The sequence below is a fragment of the Larus michahellis genome, unplaced genomic scaffold (genome assembly GCF_964199755.1).
Source record: "Larus michahellis unplaced genomic scaffold, bLarMic1.1 SCAFFOLD_424, whole genome shotgun sequence".
Taxonomy (NCBI): domain Eukaryota; kingdom Metazoa; phylum Chordata; class Aves; order Charadriiformes; family Laridae; genus Larus; species Larus michahellis.
The window spans coordinates 30,422-52,205 of record NW_027436074.1 but is presented as its reverse complement, the minus strand read 5'-3'; the positions used below and the strand labels follow the sequence as shown (position 1 = coordinate 52,205).

The following is a 21,784-nucleotide window of genomic DNA, read 5'->3' as shown; positions in this document are numbered from 1 at the left end:
CCCACCCCCAATCCCCCTGTGGCCCCCTCCCATCATCTTTGGTGGCCACCAACTGCCCCATGGCCACCTCCCACCGCCCCCAATCCCCCCCGTGGCCACCTCCCATCACCTTTGGTGACCTCCAAGGACCGTGTGGCCACCTCCCCTCACCTTTGGTGGCCACCAACCACCCCCCACCGCCCACATGGCCACCTCCCACCGCCCCCAATCCCCCCGTGGCCACCTCCCATCGTCTTCGGTGACCTCCAAGGACCGTGTGGCCGCCTCCTGTCACCTTTGGTGGCCCCCAACCACCCCATGGCTACCTCCCACCGCCCCAACCGTCCCGTGGACACCTCCCACCCACCCCCAATCCCCCTGTGGCCCCCTCCCATCATCTTTGGTGGCCACCAACTGCCCCATGGCCACCTCCCACCACCCCTAATCCCCCCGTGGCCACCTCCCATCATCTTTGGTGGCCACCAACTGCCCCATGGCCACCTCCCACCGCCCCCAATCCCCCCGTGGCCGCCTCCCATCATCTTTGGTGGCCACCAAGGACCATGTGGCCACCTCCCGTCATCTTTGGTGGCCTCCAAGCCCCCCATGGCCACCTCCCGTCACCTTTGGTGGCCCCCAACCGCCCTGTGGCCTCCTCCCAGCATCTTTGGTGACCTCCAAGGACTGTGTGGCCCCCTCCTGTCACCTTTGGTGGCCCCCAACCCCCCCGTGGCCACCTCCCACCACCCCTAATCCCCCCGTGGCCACTTCCCCTCACCTTTGGTGGCCACCAACCACCCCATGGCCACCTCCTACCGCCCCCAATCCCCCGTGGTCACCTCCCATCGTCTTCGGTGACCTCCAAGGACCGTGTGGCCGCCTCCCGTCACCTTCGGTGGCCCCCCAACCCCCCCCCCCCCCCCTCACCGTGGCCACCCGTCGGCAGGTGGTGGCCGACATGCGGGAGAAGCGCTACGTGCAGGAGGGCATCGGCAGCAGCTACCTCTTCCGGGTGGACCACGACACCATCATCGACGCCACCAAATGCGGCAACTTGGCCCGTTTCATCAACCACTGCTGCACGGTGAGGCCACGGGGGGGGGGGGGAGGGGCTGGAGGGGGGGGGGGGGGGGGGGACGGGATGGGGGAGGGGTGTCCCCGACGTCTCCCCTCCCCCGTCCGTCCCCTCCCCCAGCCCAACTGCTACGCCAAGGTCATCACCATCGAGGCGCAGAAGAAGATCGTCATCTACTCCAAGCAGCCCATCGGGGTCAACGAGGAGATCACCTACGACTACAAGTTCCCCATCGAGGACACCAAGATCCCCTGCCTCTGCCGCACCGAGACCTGCCGCGGCACCCTCAACTAGCCCCCCGGCTACCAGCCGCCCCCCCCCCCCACCCCCACCGCACGGCCCTTCAGCTCTCGGCCACCAGCCGGCCCGCGCACGACAGCGGCGGCGGCGGCGACGTGGTGGTGGTGGTGGTGGGGGTGGAGGCCGCCGCCGGGCTTGGGGTGCGGTCCACGTGGGGCTACCGGGTTCTAGGGTGCGGCCAGCATGGACGGCTGGGGGGGGGGGGCCGCCGCCATGGCTTGGGGCGCGGCCACCGCCGGCGAAATGGGGCTACCGGGCTTGGGGCGCGGCCACCGTGGACGACACGTGGTCTCCGCTCTTGGTTTGAAGCCACCCTCGTTGATGCGTGGCCACCATGGTCAACGTGTGGCCACCATGGTCAACGTGTGGCCACCATAGTCAACATGTGGCCACCATGGCCAAAATGGGGCTACCGGGCTTGGGGTGCGGCCACCACAGCCAACGTGTGGCCTCCGCTCTTGGTTTGAAGCCACCCTCGTTGACGTGTGGCCACCATGGCTTGGGGTGCGGCCACCATGGCCAACATGGGGCTACCGGGCTTGGGGCGCGGCCAACACAGCCAATGCATGGTCTCCGCTCTTGGTTTGAAGCCACCCTCGTTGACATGTAGCCACCATGGTCAACGTGTGGCCACCATGGCTTGGGATGTGGCCACCATAGTCAACATGTGGCCACCATGGCTTGGGGTGCGACCACCACAGCCAACACATGGCCTCCGCTCTTGGTTTGAAGCCACCCTCGTTGACGTGTGGCCACCGTGGCTTGGGGTGTGGCCACCATGGCTGACGGGGGGCCACCACGGCTTGGTTCGAAGCCGCCCGTGCTGGCGCGTGGCCACCGCGGTTGGCTCGGGGCCACCCCACGGTCGATGTGAGGCCACCGAGGTTGACAGGTCGCTGCCGCCATGGGCGTGATGTCATCGGCGTTGGCGTGAGGTCATCAGGATGAGGTCATCAGGGATGGTGTGAGGTCATTGGCATTGGCGTGAGGTCATCGACGATGGCGTGTGAGGTCATCAGGGATGGCGTGAGGTCATTGGCATTAGCATGAGGTCATCAGGGATGGCATGATGTCATCAGCGTTGGCACGAGGTCATCAAGATTGGCATGTGAGGTCATCAGGGATGGTTTGATGTCATCGGCATTGGTGTGAGGTCATCAGCATTGGCATGAGGTCATCGACGGTGTGTGAGGTCATCAGGGATGGTGTGAGGTCATCAGCGTTGGTGTGAGGTCATCAGCATTGGCATGAGGCCATCGACGGTGGGTGAGGTCATCAGGGATGGTGTGATGTCATCGACGTTGGCGTGTGAGGTCATCAGGGATGGCGTGATGTCATCAGCATTGGCATGAGGTCATTGATGGTGTGTGAGGTCATCGAGGTTGGTGTGAGGTCATCAGCGTTGGCATGAGGTCATCGGCGTTGGTGTGTGAGGTCATCAGGGATGGTGTGATGTCATCGGCATTGGCATGAGGTCATCAAGGTTGGCATATGAGGTCATCTGGGATGGTGTGATGTCATCAGCGCTGGCATGAGATCATCAGCAGCATGAGGTCATCGGGGATGGCGTGACGTCATCGGCGTTGGCGCGCCGTTGCCCCCGGAGCTGATGATGTCATGCGACGTCGCCGCGGCTGCCGTGATGTCGCCACCCCGCCCGCCGTGACATCATCACCGCCGCCGTGACATCGCCCCCGCGACCTCGCCTGCTTTCCCACCGCCCCCCCCCCCCCGCAGTGACGTCACGGGGGGTGGAGCACCGCCCCCTCGCCGTGACATCACCGCCCCCTCGCCGTGACATCACCGCCCCCTCGCCGTGACGTCACCGCGGCCCCTCCCCTCCCCCTCCCCCCCCCCGGGAAAAGGCGCCATTTTTTGTCCTCGGCTGTTTCTTGTAGAAACTCGGCGACGCCTCGGGGGGGGGGGGGGGGGGGAAGGGGGGGGGAAAGGGGGGTCCCACCCCCCCTCCCCAACCCCCCCCCCCCCAACTCTGTAAATACCCCCCGGGGGGGTGTAAATACCCTGTAAATGCCCCCCCCCCCTCCCCCCCCCTCCCCCCTGTACATATGTTGATACGGGGGCGCCCCCGCGGCCCCCCCTTTTTATAAAGTGGCCACGAGCTTTGAGAAACGGCCTCCGGGGGGGGGGGGGGGGGCACCCCAAAATCCTCGGGGGGGGGCGGGTCTTGGGGGAGGGGGCCCTAAAATCCTTGGGGGGGGGGTTCGGGAGGGGGGGGGGACCCCAAATCCTTGGGGGGGGCGGGTCTGGGGGGGGAAGGGGGAACCCCAAAATCCTCCGGGGTGGGGGGGGTGTGTGGAGGGTCTGGGGGGGGCACCCCAAAATCGTCTGGGGGGAGTGTCGGGGGGGGGGGCGGGTCTTGGGGGGGGGCCCCCAAAATCCTTGGGGGGGGGGGGGGGTCTTGGTGGGGGGGGCACCCCAAATCCTCGGGGGGGGGCGGGTCTGGGGGAGGGGGCCCCAAAATCCTTGAGGGGGGTGTTCTGGGGGGGGAAGGGGGAACCCCAAAATCCTCCGGGGGGGGGGGTGGGGTTGGAGGGTCTGGGGGGGGGGGGGGCGTGGGGGGTCTGGGGGGGGCACCCAAAAATCGTCGGGGGGGGGATCTGGGGGGAGGGGGCCCCAAAATCCTTGGGGGGGGGGTTCGGGGGGGGGGGTACCCAAAAATCCTTAGGGGGGGGGTCTGGGGGGTGGGACGACCCCGGGATTTGTGGGGGGGGGGTCCCGGTGTTGGGGGGGGGGGGGGGGAAGGACCCCAATATCCCGGGGGGGGACCCTAAAATCCTTTGGGGGGGCGGGGCTGGGGGGGGGTGGGTAAAAGGGGGGACCCCAACACCGGGGGGGTCCCACGTGACCGCGGGGGGGGGGGGGGGCAGGCGTCCGGGAAAGGGGAGGGGGCGGGGCTTTCGTGACAGCCAATGAGAGGCGTGGGGGGGTGGGGGGGGCGTGGCTTCGGCAGGCACCGCCCACGCGGGCAGGGGGAGGGGCGGGGGCCGATGAAGAGGCTGCGGGGGGGCGGGAGGGGGGGCGTGGTCTGGGGAAGCCCCGCCCACCGGGGGGGGGGCACACGTGGCGTCGGCGGCGTCGCGCGTTGCCACGGCAACGGCCGCCGTGGCGGGGGGACGCGGGGGTTCGGGACCCACATCTGTGGGGCGGGGAGGGGACCCAGGTGTCCGGGACCCCCATCTATAGGGGACCCAGGGGTTCGGGACCCACATCTATGGGGTAACCCACATCTATAGCGACCCATACCTATGGGGGGACCCACATCTATGGGGGACGACGACGACACCCTCAGCTATGGGGCAGGGGGAGACCCGGGCATCCGGGACCCATATCTATGGGGGAACTCACATCTATAGCGACCCATATCTATGGGGGGACCCACATCTGTGGGGCGGGGGGAGACCCGGGCATCCAGGACCCCCATCTACAGGGGACCTGGGACTTTGGGACCCACATCTATGGGGCAGGGGGGGTGACCCAGGTGTCCGGGACCCCCATCTACAGGGGACCTGGGACTTTGGGACCCACATCTATGGGGCAGGGGGGGTGACCCAGGTGTCCGGGACCCCCATCTATAGGGGACCCAGGGGTTTGGGACCCACATCTATGGGGTAACCCACATCTATAGCGACCCATATCTATGGGGGGACCCACATCTATGGGGGACGACGACGACACCCTCAGCTATGGGGCAGGGGGAGACCCGGGTGTCTGTGACCCCCATCTATAGGCACCTACATCTATAGGGCAGGGGGGGAACCCACATCTATGTGGGGGGGGGGGACGGGACGGGACACCCACATCTCTAGGGCACCCGGGACTTTGGGACCCACATCTATGGGGCGGGGGGAGACCCGGGCATCCGGGACCCCCATCTACAGGGGACCTGGGACTTTGGGACCCACATCTATGGGGCGGGGGGGTGACCCAGGTGTCCGGGACCCCCATCTATAGGGGACCCAGGGGTTCGGGACCCACATCTATGGGGGAACTCACATCTATAGCGACCCATATCTATGGGGGGACCCACATCTATGGGGCGGGGGGGGACCCAGACATCCGGGACCCACATCTACAGGGGACCTGGGACTTCGGGACCCACATCTATGGGGCGGGGGGAGACCCGGGCATCCGGGACCCACATCTATGGGGTAACCCACATCTATAGCGACTCATATCTATGGGGGGACCCACATCTATGGGGCGGGGGGGGACCCGGGCATCCGGGACCCACATCTACAGGGGACCCGGGACTTCGGGACCCACATCTATGGGGCGGAGAGGTGGGGGGGGGGGGGGGAACGGACGCAGGCATCCAGGACCCACATCTATAGGGGACCTGGGAGTCCGGGACCGACATCTATGGGGCGGGGGGGACCCGGGCATCCGGGACCCACATCTATGGGGGACCCGGGACTTCGGGACCCACATCTATGGGGCGGGGGGGACCCGGGCATCCGGGACCCACATCATCTATGGGGCACCCGGGACTTCGGGACCCACATCTATGGGGCAGGGAGACCCAGACATCCGGGACCCACATCTATAGGGGACCCGGGACTTCGGGACCCACATCTATGGGGCGGGGGGGGCGGGGGGGGGGGGGGGGGGGGGACGGACGCAGGCATCCGGGACCCACATCTATGGGGCGGGGAGGTGGGGGGGGGGACGGACGCAGGCATCCGGGACCCACATCTATGGGGCACGCAGGGGCCGGGCCGGGTCCAACTCCCCCCCCCTCCCCCCCCCCCGCGTTTTTCCCGCCACACGGGCCCCTCCCCCCCCCCTTTTACGTCACCGCCCCCCCCCCGCCCCCCCTCGGCCTTGGCCCCGGCGCTGACCCGGCCCCTCCCCCCCCCCTCCCCCCTCCCCCCCCCGGGGCGGAGCCGCCGCCGATCGCGAAGAGGAAAAAGGGGGGGGGTGGGGGAGGGGCGCGGACCATGGCGGCGGAGGAGGAGGAGGAGACCCCCGGGGACGGCGACCCCCGGCCCGACCCACAGGTACCGGGGGGGGGGGGGGACACACAACAACTCAGGGGTCCGCGACCCACATCTATGGGGCGGGGAGGGGGGCGGAGGGGGGCGGGAGTCCGGGACCCACAAGTTTAAGGGTTCAGGTGTTTGGGGGGGGGGGGGGGAGGGGACACGACCCAGGAGTTCGGGACCCACATCTATGGGGGGAACAGGGGTCCGGGAGGGACACAGGGGTCCGGGACCCACATCTATGGGGGGAGCAGGGGTCCAGGACCCACATGTTTAGGGGTCCAGGTGTTGGGGGGGGACGACCCAGGAGTTCAGGACCCACATCTATGGGGGGAACAGGGGTTTGGGAGGGGACCCGGGGGTCCGGGACCCACATCTAGAGGGGACCCAGCTGTTAGGAGGGACCCGGGGGTCTGGGCCCCACATCTAGAGGGGACCTGGGGGTCCCAGACCCACATCTAGAGGGGACCCGGGAGTCTGGGCCCCACGTCCCTTGGCCTTCGAGTGGCCCCGGGTGCCGCCGCTGTGGGGTGAGGCCGCCGTGGGGTGACGTGTGGCCGCCGTGGGTCGCAGGGGCTGGTGTTGGTGGTGACGGGGGGTCGCTGTGGGGTGATGTGGGGTGATGTGGGGCGATGTGGGTTGCTGTGGGGCCGCCATGGGGTGCTGTGGGGTGATGTGGGGCGCAGGGGCTGGTGTTCGTGGTGTTGGGGGTCACCGTGGGGTGACGCCGTGGGGTGATGTGGGGTGATGTGGGTCGCCGTGGGGCGCTGTGGGGTGACGATGTGGGGCGCAGGGGCTGGTGGTGGTGGTGTCGGGGGGTCGCTGTGGGGTGATGTGGGGCGCTGTGGGGCGCCGTGGGGCGCTGTGGGGTGACGATGTGGGGCGCAGGGGCTGGTGGTGGTGGTGATGTGGGTCGCTGTGGGGTGATGTGGGGCGCCGTGGGGCGCTGTGGGGTGATGATGTGGGGCGCCGTGGGGCGCAGGGGCTGGTGTTCGTGGTGTCGGGGGGTCGCTGTGGGGTGATGTGGGGCGCCGTGGGTCGCTGTGGGGTGATGTGGGTCGCCATGGGGTGATGTGGGGTGATGCCGTGGGGTGATGTGGGTTGCTGTGGGGCGCTGTGGGGTGACGATGTGGGTCGCAGGGGCTGGTGGTGGTGGTGTCGGGGGTTGCCGGGGGGCGCTGTGGGGTGATGTGGGTCGCTGTGGGGTGACGATGTGGGGCGCAGGGGCTGGTGGTGGTGGTGTCGGGGGGTCGCTGTGGGGTGATGTGGGTCGCTGTGGGTCGCTGTGCGGCGCCGTGGGGCGCTGTGGGGTGACGATGTGGGGCGCCGTGGGGCGCCGTGGGTCGCAGGGGCTGGTGGTGGTGGTGTCGGGGGGTCGCTGTGGGGTGATGTGGGTCGCTGTGGGGTGATGTGCGGCGCCGTGGGGCGCTGTGGGGTGACGATGTGGGGCGCCGTGGGGCGCCGTGGGTCGCAGGGGCTGGTGGCGGTGGTGACGGGGGTTGCCGTGGGGTGATGTGGGTCGCTGTGGGGTGATGTGGGTCGCCGTGGGGTGACGCTGTGGGGCGCCGTGGGGCGCCGTGGGTCGCAGGGGCTGGTGTCGGGGGTTGCCGTGGGTCGCTGTGGGGTGATGTGGGTCGCTGTGGGGCGCCGTGGGTCGCCGTGGGGTGACGCTGTGGGGCGCCGTGGGGCGCCGTGGGTCGCAGGGGCTGGTGGCGGTGGTGACGGGGGTTGCCGTGGGGTGATGTGGGTCGCTGTGGGGTGATGTGGGGTGCCGTGGGTCGCTGTGGGGTGACGCTGTGGGGCGCCGTGGGTCGCAGGGGCTGGTGGCGGTGGTGTCGGGGGTTGCCGTGGGTCGCTGTGGGGTGATGTGGGGCGCCGTGGGGCGCCGTGGGGTGACGCTGTGGGGCGCCGTGGGGCGCCGTGGGTCGCAGGGGCTGGTGGCGGTGGTGACGGGGGTTGCCGTGGGGTGATGTGGGTCGCTGTGGGGTGATGTGGGGTGCCGTGGGTCGCCGTGGGGTGCTGATGTGGGGCGCCGTGGGGCGCAGGGGCTGGTGGCGGTGGTGTCGGGGGTTGCCGTGGGGTGATGTGGGTCGCTGTGGGGTGATGTGGGGTGCCGTGGGTCGCTGTGGGGTGACGCTGTGGGGCGCCGTGGGTCGCAGGGGCTGGTGGCGGTGGTGACGGGGGTTGCCGGGGGGCGCTGTGGGGTGATGTGGGTCGCCGTGGGTTGCCGTGGGGTGACGCTGTGGGGCGCCGTGGGGCGCCGTGGGTCGCAGGGGCTGGTGTTGGTGGTGTCGGGGGTTGCTGTGGGGTGATGTGGGTCGCTGTGGGGTGATGTGGGGCGCCGTGGGGTGACGCTGTGGGGCGCCGTGGGGCGCCGTGGGTCGCAGGGGCTGGTGGCGGTGGTGTCGGGGGTTGCCGTGGGTCGCTGTGGGGTGATGTGGGGTGCCGTGGGTCGCCGTGGGGTGCTGATGTGGGGTGCCGTGGGTCGCAGGGGCTGGTGGCGGTGGTGGGGGGTCGCCGTGGGGCGCCGTGGGGCGCCGTGGGGTGACGCTGTGGGGCGCCGTGGGGCGCCGTGGGTCGCAGGGGCTGGTGGCGGTGGTGTCGGGGGTTGCCGTGGGTCGCTGTGGGGTGATGTGGGGCGCCGTGGGGCGCCGTGGGGTGACGCTGTGGGGCGCCGTGGGGCGCCGTGGGTCGCAGGGGCTGGTGGCGGTGGTGTCGGGGGTTGCCGTGGGGTGATGTGGGTCGCCGTGGGTTGCCGTGGGGTGACGCTGTGGGGCGCCGTGGGGCGCCGTGGGTCGCAGGGGCTGGTGTCGGGGGTTGCCGTGGGTCGCTGTGGGGTGATGTGGGTCGCTGTGGGGTGCCGTGGGTCGCCGTGGGGTGACGCTGTGGGGCGCCGTGGGGCGCCGTGGGTCGCAGGGGCTGGTGGCGGTGGTGACGGGGGTTGCCGTGGGTCGCTGTGGGGTGATGTGGGGCGCCGTGGGGTGCCGTGGGGTGACGCTGTGGGGCGCCGTGGGGCGCCGTGGGTCGCAGGGGCTGGTGGCGGTGGTGACGGGCGGCTGCGGGTTCCTGGGCTCCCACCTGGTGCAGCTGCTGCTGGAGCAGGAGCCGCGGCTGCGGGAATTGCGCGTCTTCGACCTCCGCATCGACCCCCGCGTCCTGCCCCCCGACCCCGGTGGGGCTGGGGGGGGATCTATGGGGCCGGGGGGGGGATCTGTGGGGCTGGGGGAGATCTGTGGGGACGGGGGGGGGATCTGTGGGGCTGGGGGAGATCTGTGGGGACGGGGGGGGGATCTGTGGGGCTGGGGGAGATCTGTGGGGCTGGGGGGGGGTCTGTGGGGCTGGGGGGGGGACACCTATGGGGCTGGGGGAGGGATCTGTGGGGCTGGGGGAGATCTATGGGGCTGGGGGAGGGATCTGTGGGGACGGGGGGGGGGATCTGTGGGGCTGGGGGAGGGATCTGTGGGGCTGGGGGAGATCTATGGGGCTGGGGGAAGGATCTGTGGGGACGGGGGGGGATCCGTGGGGCTGAGAGGGGGATCCGTGGGGCTGGGGGGGGGGATCCATGGGGCTGGGGGGGGGGATCTATGGGGCTGGGGGGAGACACCTATGGGGCTGGGGGAGGGGTCTGTGGGGCTGGGGGACACCTATGGGGCTGGGGGGGGGTCTGTGGGGCTGGGGGGGCGATCTGTGGGGCTGGGGGGGGGATCCGTGGGGCTGGGAGGGGACACCTGTGGGGCTGGGGGGGAACCATGGGGCTGGGGGAGATCTATGGGGCTGGGGGAGGGGTCTGTGGGGCTGAGGGGGGGACACCTATGGGGCTGGGGGAGGGATCTGTGGGGACAGGGGGGGATCTATGGGGCTGGGGGAGGGGTCTGTGGGGCTGGGGGAGGGATCTGTGGGGCTGGGGGGGGCGATCTGTGGGGATGGGGGGGGGATCCGTGGGGCTGAGAGGGGACACCTATGGGGCTGGGGGGGGGATCTGTGGGGCTGGGGGAGGGATCTGTGGGGACGGTGGGGGGATCTATGGGGCTGAGAGGGGGATCCATGGGGCTGGGGGGGGACACCTATGGGGCTGGGGGAGGGATCTGTGGGGCTGGGGGGGCGATCTGTGGGGCTGGGGGGCGTCTGTGGGGCTGGGGGGGGAACCATGGGGCTGGGGGAGATCTATGGGGCTGGGGGAGGGGTCTGTGGGGATGGGGGGGGGGATCTATGGGGCTGAGAGGGGGAACCATGGGGCTGGGGGAGGGATCTGTGGGGCTGGGGGGGCAATCTGTGGGGATGGGGGGGGGGATCTATGGGGCTGAGAGGGGGAACCATGGGGCTGGGGGAGATCTATGGGGCTGGGGGAGGGATCTGTGGGGATGGGGGGGGGGATCTATGGGGCTGAGAGGGGGAACCATGGGGCTGGGGGAGATCTATGGGGCTGGGGGGGCGATCTATGGGTCTGGGGGGGGGATCCATGGGGCTGGGGTGGGATCTATGGGTCTGAGGGGGGGATCCGTGGGGCTGGGGTGGGATCCGTGGGGCTGGGGGGGAGATCTATGGGGCTGGGGGGGGGGATCCATGGGGCTGGGGTGGGATCTATGGGTCTGAGGGGGGGATCCATGGGGCTGGGGTGGGATCCGTGGGGCTGGGGGGGGAGATCTATGGGGCTGGGGGGGGGATCCATGGGGCTGGGAGGGTGATCCATGGGGCTGGGGAGGGATCCATGGGGCTGGGGGGAGACCCCATGGGGCTGGAGGGGGGGATCCATGGGGCTGGAGGGGGGGATCCATGGGGCTGGGGGGGGATCCATGGGGCTGCGGGGGTGATCTATGGGGCTGGGGGGGGGATCTATGGGTCTGGGGGGGGATCCATGGGGCTGGGGTGGGATCTATGGGTCTGAGGGGGGGATCCATGGGGCTGGGGTGGGATCCATGGGTCTGGGGGGGGGATCCATGGGGCTGGGGTGGGATCTATGGGTCTGGGAGGGGGATCCGTGGGGCTGGTGGGGAGATCTATGGGGCTGGGGGGGTGATCCATGGGGCTGGGGGGGATCCATGGGGCTGGGGTGGGATCTATGGGTCTGAGGGGGGGATCCATGGGGCTGGGGTGGGATCTGTGGGTCTGGGGGGAGACCCCATGGGTCTGGAGGGGGGGATCCATGGGGCTGGGGTGGGATCTATGGGTCTGAGGGGGGGATCCATGGGGCTGGGGTGGGATCCGTGGGTCTGAGGGGGGGATCCGTGGGGCTGGGGGGGAGATCTATGGGGCTGGGGGGGGGATCCATGCGGCTGGGGGGGGATCCATGCGGCTGGGGTGGGATCTATGGGTCTGAGGGGGGGATCCGTGGGGCTGGGGTGGGATCCGTGGGTCTGAGGGGGGGATCCGTGGGGCTGGGGGGGAGATCTATGGGGCTGGGGGGGGGATCCATGGGGCTGGGGGGGTGATCTATGGGTCTGGGGGGGGATCCATGGGGCTGGGGTGGGATCTATGGGTCTGGGGGGTGAGCCGTGGGCCTGGGGGGGGGGGATCCGTGGGTCTGACCCCCGTGCCGTGGGGCGCAGAGGGCCGGCTGCGGCTGGTGCAGGGGGACGTGGGGGACGCGGGCGCCGTGGGGCGGGTGCTGGCCGGGGCCCACGTCGTCTTCCACGCGGCCGCCATCGTGGACGTGTGGGGCAGGGTCAGCTCCGAGGCCATCGCCAGGGTCAACGTCCAGGGTACGTGTGGGGCAGGGGGAGGGTGTGGGGCGGGGCTGGGGGGGCAAATAAGGGTCTGTGGGGCGCGGGGGGGGGTGTCTGTGGGGCAACTGGGGGGGGTCTGGGGGGGGGTCTGGGGTGTCTGTGGGGCAGCGGGAGGGATCTGTGGGGCAAAGGGGGGATCTATGGGGCAGCGGGGGGGTGTCTGTGGGGCAGCAGGGGGGATCTATGGGGCAGCGAGGGGGTGTCTATAGGGCAGCGGGGGGGTGTCTATGGGGCAGCAGGGGGGATCTGTGGGGCAGCAGGGGGATCTGTGGGGCAAAGGGGGGATCTATGGGGCAGTGGGGGGGATCTATGGGGCAGCGAGGGGGTGTCTATAGGGCAGCGGGGGGATCTATGGAGCAGTGGGGGGAGTGTCTATGGGGCAGAGGGGGGGATCTATGGGGCAGCGAGGGGGTGTCTATAGGGCAGCGGGGGGATCTATGGGGCAGTGGGGGGGATCTATGGGGCAGCGAGGGGGTGTCTATAGGGTAGCAGGGGGATCTATGGGCCAGTGGGGGGAGTGTCTATGGGGCAAAAGGGGGATTTATGGGACAGTGGGGGGGGATCTATGGGGCAAAGAGACGATCTGTGGGGCAGCAGGGGGTGTCTATGGGGCAGCGGGGGGGATCTATGGGGCAAAGCGGGATCTATGGGGCAGTGGGGGGGAATCTATGAGGCAGCAGGGGGGTCTATGGGGCAGCGGGGGGATCTATGGGGCAGCGGGGGGATCTATGGGGCAACGGGGGCAGTGTCTATGGGGCAAAGGGGGGGATCTATGGGGCAAAGGGGGGATCTATGGGGCAGCGGGGGGAGTGTCTATGGGGCAAAGGGGGGATTTATGGGACAGTGGGGGGGGGGGATTTATGGGGCAAAGAGGCGATCTGTGGGGCAGCGGGGGGGGATCTATGGGGCAGCGGGGGGGATCTATGGGGCAGCGGCCCCACGGCCCCCCGTGCCCCCCAGGGACGCGGAACGTGCTGTGGGGCTGCCGGGCGGGGGGCGTGCGCTGCCTGCTCTACACCAGCAGCATGGAGGTCGTGGGGCCCAACACCCGCGGGGACCCCTTCCTGCGGTACGACCCCCAGCCTGCCCCATAGCGACCCCCAACCTGCCCCACAGCGACCCCCAAGCTGCCCCACAGCCAATCCCGGCCCGACCCATAGCGGGAACGTGGGCGTCCGGGACCCCCAACCTGCCCCACAGGGAGCCCTTCCTGCGGTACGACCCCCAGCCTGCCCCATAGCGACCCCCAGCCTGCCCCATAGCGACCCCCAACCTGCCCCACAGCCAATCCCGGCCCGACCCATAGCGGGAACGCGGGCGTCCGGGACCCCCAACCTGCCCCACAGGGAGCCCTTCCTGCAGTATGACCCACATTCTGCCCCATAGCGACCCCCAACCTGCCCCACAGGGAGTCCTTCCTGCAGTACGACCCCCAGCCTGCCCCATAGCGACCCCCAGCCTGCCCCATAGCGACCCCCAACCTGCCCCACAGCGACCCCCAACCTGCCCCACAGCCAATCCCGGCCCGACCCATAGCGGGAACGTGGGCATCCGGGACCCCCAACCTGCCCCACAGGGAGCCCTTCCTGCAGTACGACCCCCAACCTGCCCCACAGCGACCCCCAAGCTGCCCCACAGCGACCCCCAACCTGCCCCACAGCCAATCCCGGCCCGACCCATAGCGGGAACGCGGGCGTCCGGGACCCCCAACCTGCCCCACAGGGAGCCCTTCCTGCAGTACGACCCACATTCTGCCCCATAGCGACCCCCATCCTGCCCCATAGCGACCCCTGACCCCCACCCCCTGACCCCCGTCCTGCCCTATAGCGACCCCCAGCCCCAAAGCTCTGACCCCTGCCCCCAAGCTGTGACCCCTGACCCCCATCCTGCCCCATAGCGACCCCTGACCCCTGACCCCCGACCCTTATCCTGCCCCATAGCGACCCCTGACCCCGACCCCCGACCCGTGACCCCCAACCCCTGACCTGCCCCATAGCAACCCCCAACCCCTGACCCCCAACCCCGACCCCCGACCCCCATCCTGCCCCATAGCGACCCCTGACCCCAACCCCTGACCCCCGACCCCCAACCTGCCCCACAGCGACCCCCAACCTGCCCCACAGCCAATCCCAGCCCGACCCATAGCGGGAACGCGGGCATCCGGGACCCCCAACCTGCCCCACAGGGAGCCCTTCCTGCGGTACAACGCCCAGCCTGCCCCATAGCGACCCCCAACCTGCCCCACAGCGACCCCTAACCCCCACCCCCTGACCCCCATCCTGCCCTATAGCGACCCCCAGCCCCAAAGCTCTGACCCCTGCCCCCAAGCTGTGACCCCTGACCCCCATCCTGCCCCATAGCGACCCCTGACCCCGACCCCTGACCCCCAACCTGTGACCCCTGACCCCCAGCCTGCCCCATAGCGACCCCCAGCTCTGATCCCCTGACCCCAACCCGTGACCCCTGACCTCTGACCCCCAACCTGTGACCCCCGACCCCCATCCTGCCCCATAGCGACCCCTGACCCCCGACCCGACCCCCGACCCATGACCCCCAACCCCTGACCTGCCCCATAGCGACCCCTGACCCCCAAGCCGTGACCCCCATCCTGCCCCATAGCGACCCCTGACCCCTGACCTGTGACCCCTGACCCCCAACCTGCCCCATAGCGACCCCCAACCCTGACCCCTGACCCCCGACCTGTGACCCCCCCAACCCTTATCCTGCCCCATAGCGACCCCTGACCCCCAACCCGTGACCCCCAACCCCCATCCTGCCCCATAGCGACCCCTGACCCCGACGTCTGACCCCCCAACCCCTGACCCCCAACCTGCCCCATAGCGGCCCCCGACCCGTGACCCCCAACCCCTGACCCCTGACCTGCCCCATAGTAATCCCCGACCCCTGACCCCCGACCCTCATCCTGCCCCATAGCGACCCCCAACCCTGACCCCGACCCCTGACCCGTGACCCCCAACCCGTGACCTGCCCTATAGCGATCCCCGGCCCCTGACCCCCAACCTGAGACCCCTGACCCCCATCCTGCCCCATAGCGACCCCTGACCTGTGACCCCTGACCCCCATCCTGCCCCATAGCGACCCCTGACCCCGGCCCCTGACCCCCAACCTGTGACCCCTGACCCCCATCCTGCCCCATAGCGACCCCTGACCCCCAACCCCTGACCCCTGTCCTGCCCCATAGCGACCCCTGACCCCCAACCTGTGACCCCCGACCCCCATCCTGCCCCATAGCGACCCCTGACCCCGGCCCCTGACCCCCAACCTGTGACCCCTGACCCCCATCCTGCCCCATAGCGACCCCTGACCCCCAACCCCTGACCCCTGACCTGCCCCATAGCGACCCCCGACCCGTGACCCCCGACCCCTGACCCCCAACCTGTGACCCCCGACCCCTGACCTGCCCCATAGTGATCCCCAACCCCGACCCCTGACCCCTGACCTGTGACCCCTGACCCTCATCCTGCCCCATAGCGACCCCTGACCCCGGCCCCTGACCCCCAACCTGTGACCCCCGACCCCCATCCTGCCCCATAGCGACCCCTGACCCCCAACCCCTGACCCCTGACCTGCCCCATAGCGACCCCTGACCTGTGACCCCCGACCCCCATCCTGCCCCATAGCGACCCCTGACCCCTGACCCCCAAGCCGTGACCCCCATCCTGCCCCATAGCGACCCCTGACCCCTGACCCCTGACCCCGGCCCCGCCCGCAGGGGGCACGAGGACACGCCCTACCCCACGCGCCACTCCCAGCCCTACCCCCGCAGCAAGGCCCAGGCCGAGAGGATGGTGCTGGAGGCCAACGGCGCCCCCGTGAGGGGGGGGACACGGGGGGGGGCACATTGGGGGGGGGGACACGGGGGGGACACGGGGGGCGGGGGGGAGCGGGGGTTTTGGGGGGAAAACGGGGGGAAATGGGGTTTTTGGGGGGGGAAATGGGGGTTTGAGGGGGAAAATGGGGTTTTTTGGGGGGGAAATAGGGGGTTTTGGGGGGGAAATGGGGGGAAATGGGTTTTTTTGGGGGGGAAATGGGGGTTTGAGGGGGGAAATGGGGGGTTTGGGCGGGAGAAACGGGGGGGGATGGGGGGGAAATGGGAATTTTTGGGGGAAAACAGGGCTTTTTTTTGGGGGGGGGACACGGGGGGGGGACACACAGGGGGGGACACGGGGGGCGGGGGGGGGCGCGGGTTTTGGGGGGGAAAACGGGGGGAAATGGGGGTTTTTGGGGGGGGAAATGGGGGTTTGAGGGGGGAAATGGGGGGTTTTGAGGGGGAAATGGGGGGTTTTGGGGGGGAAACGGTTTTTTTTGGGGGGGACACGGGGGGGGACACGGGGGGTGGGGGGGGAGCGGAGGTTTTGGGGGGAAAACGGGGGGAAATGGGGGGTTTTGGGGGGGAAATGGGGGTTTGAGGGGGAAAATGGGGTTTTTTGGGGGGGAAATGGGGGGTTTTGGGGGGGAAATGGGGGGGTTGGGGGGAGAAACGGTTTTTTTTGGGGGGGGGGGACACGGGGGGGGGGACACGGGGGGCGGGGGGGGGCGCGGGTTTTGGGGGGGAAAACGGGGGGAAATGGGGGTTTTTGGGGGGGGAAATGGGGGTTTGAGGGGGGAAATGGGGGGTTTTGAGGGGGAAATGGGGGGTTTTGGGGGGGAAACGGTTTTTTTTGGGGGGGACACGGGGGGGGACACGGGGGGTGGGGGGGAGCGGAGGTTTGGGGGGAAAACGGGGGGAAATGGGGGTTTTTGGGGGGGAAATGGGGGTTTGAGGGGGAAAATGGGGTTTTTGGGGGGGAAATGGGGGGGGGTTTTGGGGGGGGAAATGGGGGGGGTGGGGAGAAACGGGTTTTTTTGGGGGGGGGACACGGGGGGGGACACGGGGGGCGGGGGGGAGTGGGGGTTTTGGGGGGAAAACGGGGGGAAATGGGGGTTTTTGGGGGGGGAAATGGGGGTTTGAAGGGGGGAAATGGGGGGTTTGGGGGGGAGAAACGGGGGGTTTTGGGGGGAAACAGGGTTTTTTTCGGGGGGGGGGGGACATGGGGGGCGGGGGGGGCCGGGGGGAGAGGGGGAAAGTGGGGTTTTGGGGGGAAAACGGGGGGAAATGGGGTTTTTGGGGGGGGGAAATGGGGGTTTGAGGGGGGAAATGGGGGGTTTTGGGGGGAAATGGGGGGGGTTGGGGGAGAAACGTTTTTTTTTGGGGGGGGACACGGGGGGGACACGGGCGGGGGAAAGTGGGGGTTTTGGGGGGAAAACGGGGGGAAATGGGCTTTTTTTGGGGGGGAAATGGGGGTTTGAGGGGGGGAAATGGGGGGGGTTGGGCGGGAGAAACGGGGGGGGGATGGGGGGGGAAATGGGAATTTTTGGGGGAAAACAGGGCTTTTTTTTGGGGGGGGGACACGGGGGGGGGGACACACACAGGGGGGGACACGGGGGGCGGGGGGGAGCGGGGGTTTTGGGGGGAAAACGGGGGAAATGGGGGTTTTTGGGGGGGGGAAATGGGGGTTTGAGGGGGGAAATGGGGGGGTTTGAGGGGAAATGGGGGGGTTGGGGGGAGAAACGTTTTTTTTTGGGGGGGGACACGGGGGGGGACACGGGGGGCGGGGGGCAGGGGAAAGTGGGGGTTTTGGGGGGAAAACAGGGGGAAATGGGTTTTTTTTGGGGGGGGGAAATGGGGGTTTGAGGGGGGGAAATGGGGGGGGTTGGGCGGGAGAAACGGGGGGGGGATGGGGGGGGAAATGGGGATTTTTGGGGGAAAAAGGCTTTTTTTTGGGGGGGGGACACGGGGGGGGACACACAGGGGGGGACACGGGGGGCGGGGGGGGGGCGCGGGTTTTGGGGGGAAAACGGGGGGAAATGGGGGTTTTTGGGGGGGGGGAAATGGGGGTTTGAGGGGGGAAATGGGTTTTCTTTTGGGGGGAAATGGGGGGTTTTGGGGGGGGAAATGGGGGGGGTTGGGGGGGGGAAACAGTTTTTTTTTGGGGGGGACACGGGGGGCGGGGGGGGCCGGGGGAAAGTGGGGGTTTTGGGGGGAAAACGGGGGGAAATGGGGGTTTTTTTGGGGGGAAATGGGGGTTTGGGGGGGAGAAACGGGGGGTTTTGGGGGGAAACAGGGTTTTTTTTCGGGGGGGGGGACATGGGGGGCGGGGGGGGCCGGGGGGAGAGGGGGAAAGTGGGGTTTTGGGGGGAAAACGGGGGAAATGGTTTTTTTTTGGGGGGGAAATGGGGGTTTGAGGGGGGGAAATGGGGGGTTTTGGGGGGGAAATGGGGGGCTTGGAGGAGAAACGTTTTTTTTTTGGGGGGGGACACGGGGGGGGACACGGGCGGGGGAAAGTGGGGGTTTTGGGGGGAAAACAGGGGGAAATGGGTTTTTTTGGGGGGGGAAATGGGGGTTTGAGGGGGGAAATGGGGGGTTTGGGGGGGAGAAACGGGGGGGATGGGGGGAAATGGGAATTTTTGGGGGAAAACAGGGCTTTTTTTTGGGGGGGGGGACACGGGGGGGGGACACACAGGGGGGGACACGGGGGGCGGGGGGGAGCGGGGGTTTTGGGGGGAAAACGGGGGAAAATGGGGTTTTTTGGGGGGGGAAATGGGGGTTTGAGGGGGGGAAACGGGGGGTTTTGGGGGGAAACAGGGTTTTTTTCGGGGGGGGACATGGGGGGCGGGGGGGGCCGGGGGGAGAGGGGGAAAGTGGGGTTTTGGGGGGAAAACGGGGGAAATGGGGGTTTTTGCGGGGGGAAATGGGGGTTTGAGGGGGGGAAATGGGGGGTTTTGGGGGGGAAATGGGGGTTTTTGGGGGGGGAAATGGGGAGTTTTGGGGGCAAACAGGGTTTTTTTTGGGGGGGACACGGGGGGGTACATGTGGGGGGGAGACACGGGGGGACACGGGGGGCGGGGGGGAGCGGGGGTTTTGGGGGGAAACGGGGGGAAATGGGTTTTTTTGGGGGGGAAATGGGGGGTTTTGGGGGGGAGAAACGGGGGGTTTTGGGGGGAAACAGGGTTTTTTTTCGGGGGGGGGGACATGGGGGGCGGGGGGGGGCCGGGGGGAGAGGGGGAAAGTGGGGGTTTTGGGGGGGAAAACGGGGGGAAATGGGGTTTTTTGGGGGGAAATGGGGGTTTGAGGGGGGAAATGGGGGGTTTTGGGGGGGGAAATGGGGGGGGTTGGGGGGAGAAACGGTTTTTTTGGGGGGGGGGACACGGGGGGCGGGGGAGTGGGGGAAAGTGGGGGTTTTGGGGGGAAAACGGGGGGAAATGAGGTTTGGGGGGGAGAAAGGGGGGGGATGGGGGGGAAATGGGGATTTTTGGGGGGAAACAGGGCTTTTTTTTGGGGGGGGACACGGGGGGTGGGACATGGGGGGCGGGGGGGGCCGGGGGAGAGGGGAAAGTGGGGGTTTTGGGGGGAAAACGGGGGAAAATGGGTTTTTTTGGGGGGGGAAATGGGGGTTTGAGGGGGGAAATGGGGGGGGGTTGGGGGGGAAACAGGGGGTTTTTGGGGGGGGGACACGGGGGGGGGTACATGGGGGGCGGGGGGAGCGGGGGAAAGTGGGGGTTTTGGGGGGAAAACAGGGTGTTTTGGGGGTTTGAGGTGGGAAATGGGGGGAAATGGGGGGTTTTGGGGGGAAACGGTTTTTTTTGGGGGGGGACACGGGGGGCGGGGGAAAGTGGGGGTTTGGGGGGGAAATGGGGGTTGGGGGGGGAATGGGGGTTTTTGGGGGGAAAACGGGGGGTTTTGGGGGTTTTGGGGGGGGAAATGGGGGGGGTTGGGGGGGGTCCCGGGGGGTTTGGGGCTGCCCCATAGATTGGGGGGGGGTTGGGGGGTTTTGGGGGGTCTGTGGGGGTTCGGGGGCTGCCCCATAGATTTTGGGGGGGGTCCCACGGATTTTGGGGGTCCTATGGGCTTGGGGGCTGCCCCATAGACTGGGGGGGGTCCCGGGGGGTTTTGGGCTGCCCCATAGATTGGGGGGGGTCTGTGGGGGTTTTGGGGGGTCTGTGGGGTTTTGGGGGGTCTGTGGGGTTTTGGGGGGTCTGTGGGGGTTTTGGGGGCTGCCCCATATATTTTGGGGGGTCTGTGGGGTTTTGGGGCTGCCCCATAGATTGGGGGGGGTGCCGGGGGGGTTTCGGGCTGCCCCATAGACTGGGGGGAGTTGGGGGGTTTTGGGGGCTGCCCCATAGATTTTGGGGGGGGTCTGTGGGGGTTTTGGGGCTGCCCCATAGATTGGGGGGGTTTTGGGGGGGTCTGTGGGGTTTGTGGGGTCCCGGGGGGGTTTGGGGCTGCCCCATAGATTGGGGGGGGTCTGTGGGGGTTTTGGGGCTGCCCCATAGATTGGGGGGGGGTTTGGGGGGTTTTGGGGGGTCTGTGGAGGTTTGGGCTGCCCCCATAGATTGGGGGGGGTCTGTGGGGGTTTGGGGCTGCCCCATAGATTGGGGGGGTTTTGGGGGGGTCTGTGGCGTTTGGGGGGTCCCGGGGGGTTTTGGGGCTGCCCCATAGATTGGGGGGGGTCTGTGGGGGTTTTGGGGCTGCCCCATAGATTGGGGGGGGTCTGTGAGGTTTTGGGGGGTCTGTGGGGTTTTGGGGCTGCCCCATAGACTGGGGGGTTTTGGGGGGGTCTGTGGGGTTTGGGGGGGTTTTGGGGGGGTCTGTGGGGTTTGGGGGGTCCCGGGGGGTTTGGGGGCTGCCCCATAGATTGGGGGGGGTCTGTGGGGTTTTGGGGCTGCCCCATAGATTGGGGGGGTTTTGGAGGGTCTGTGGGGTTTTGGGGGGGCTGTGGGGTTTGGGGGCTGCCCCATAGATTGGGGGGGGGTTGGGGGGTTTTGGGGTGTCTGTGGGGGTTTTGGGGCTGCCCCATAGATTTTGGGGGAGTCTGTGGGGTTTGGGGGGTCTGTGGGGGTTTGGGGGCTGCCCCATAGATTGGGGGGGGTCTGTGGGGGTTTGGGGCTGCCCCATAGATTGGGGGGTGTCTGTGGGGGTTTTGGGGCTGCCCCATAGATTGGGGGGGGTCTGTGGGGTTTTGGGGCTGCCCCATAGATTTTGTGGGGGTCTGTGGGGTTTTGGGGTGTCTGTGGGGTTTTGGGGCTGCCCCATAGATTGGGGGGGGTCTGTGGGGTTTGGGGGGGTCCCGGGGGGTTTTGGGGCTGCCCCATAGATTGGGGGGGGTCTGTGGGGTTTTGGGGCTGCCCCATAGATTGGGGGGGTTTTGGGGGGTCTGTGGGGTTTTGGGGGGTCTGTGGGGTTTGGGGGGTCCCGGGGGGTTTTGGGGCTGCCCCATAGATTGGGGGTGTCTATGGGGTTTGGGGGGGGTTTGGGGGGTCTGTGGGGTTTTGGGGCTGCCCCATAGATTGGGGGGGTTCTGGGGGGGTGTGTGGGGTTCTGGGGGTGTGGGGTGACCCCCGCGTGCCCCCCAGGTGGCCGGGGGGGGCCGGCTGGTGACGGTGGCGCTGCGCCCCACGGGGGTCTATGGGGAGCGTCACCCGCTCCTGGCCCAGTTCTACCGGCGGGGGAGGGCGGCCGGGGGGTGGCTGCCCCGAACCCTCCCGCCCCACGCCGAGCACGGCCGCGTCTACGCCGGTGAGTCCCGCCCCACGGCCGCCCCACGCCTGCCCCACGCCTGCCCCACACCTGCCCCGTGGCTTCCCCGTGGCCTCCCCGCACCTGCCCCATAGCTGACCCATGGCTGGCCCACACCTGCCCCATGGCT

At 68.8% G+C, this 21,784-nt stretch overlaps 2 protein-coding genes across 3 annotated transcripts in view; both read left to right on the top strand.

The window, feature by feature from the left end:
* The first annotated feature begins 894 nt into the window (after nt 1–894).
* LOC141736918 (histone-lysine N-methyltransferase SETD1A-like) lies at nt 895–3,474 on the top strand. The gene is made up of 2 exons (XM_074571565.1): nt 895–1,063; nt 1,175–3,474. The coding sequence occupies exons 1-2, from the start codon at nt 938–940 to the stop codon at nt 1,346–1,348; spliced, it is 300 nt and encodes a 99-aa protein (XP_074427666.1). The 5' UTR covers nt 895–937; the 3' UTR covers nt 1,349–3,474.
* A 2,769-nt stretch (nt 3,475–6,243) lies between these two features.
* Nucleotides 6,244–21,784, top strand: part of LOC141736917 (3 beta-hydroxysteroid dehydrogenase type 7-like) — a 27,418-nt gene continuing 11,877 nt past the window's right edge. For both annotated transcript variants that reach the window (XM_074571564.1, XM_074571563.1), the window contains exons 1-4: nt 6,244–6,372; nt 9,385–9,526; nt 11,901–12,053; nt 13,038–13,146. In XM_074571564.1, the coding sequence (XP_074427665.1) occupies nt 6,313–6,372; nt 9,385–9,526; nt 11,901–12,053; nt 13,038–13,146 (464 nt within the window). In that variant the 5' untranslated portion in view covers nt 6,244–6,312. The remainder of the gene's footprint in view (nt 6,373–9,384; nt 9,527–11,900; nt 12,054–13,037; nt 13,147–21,784) is intronic.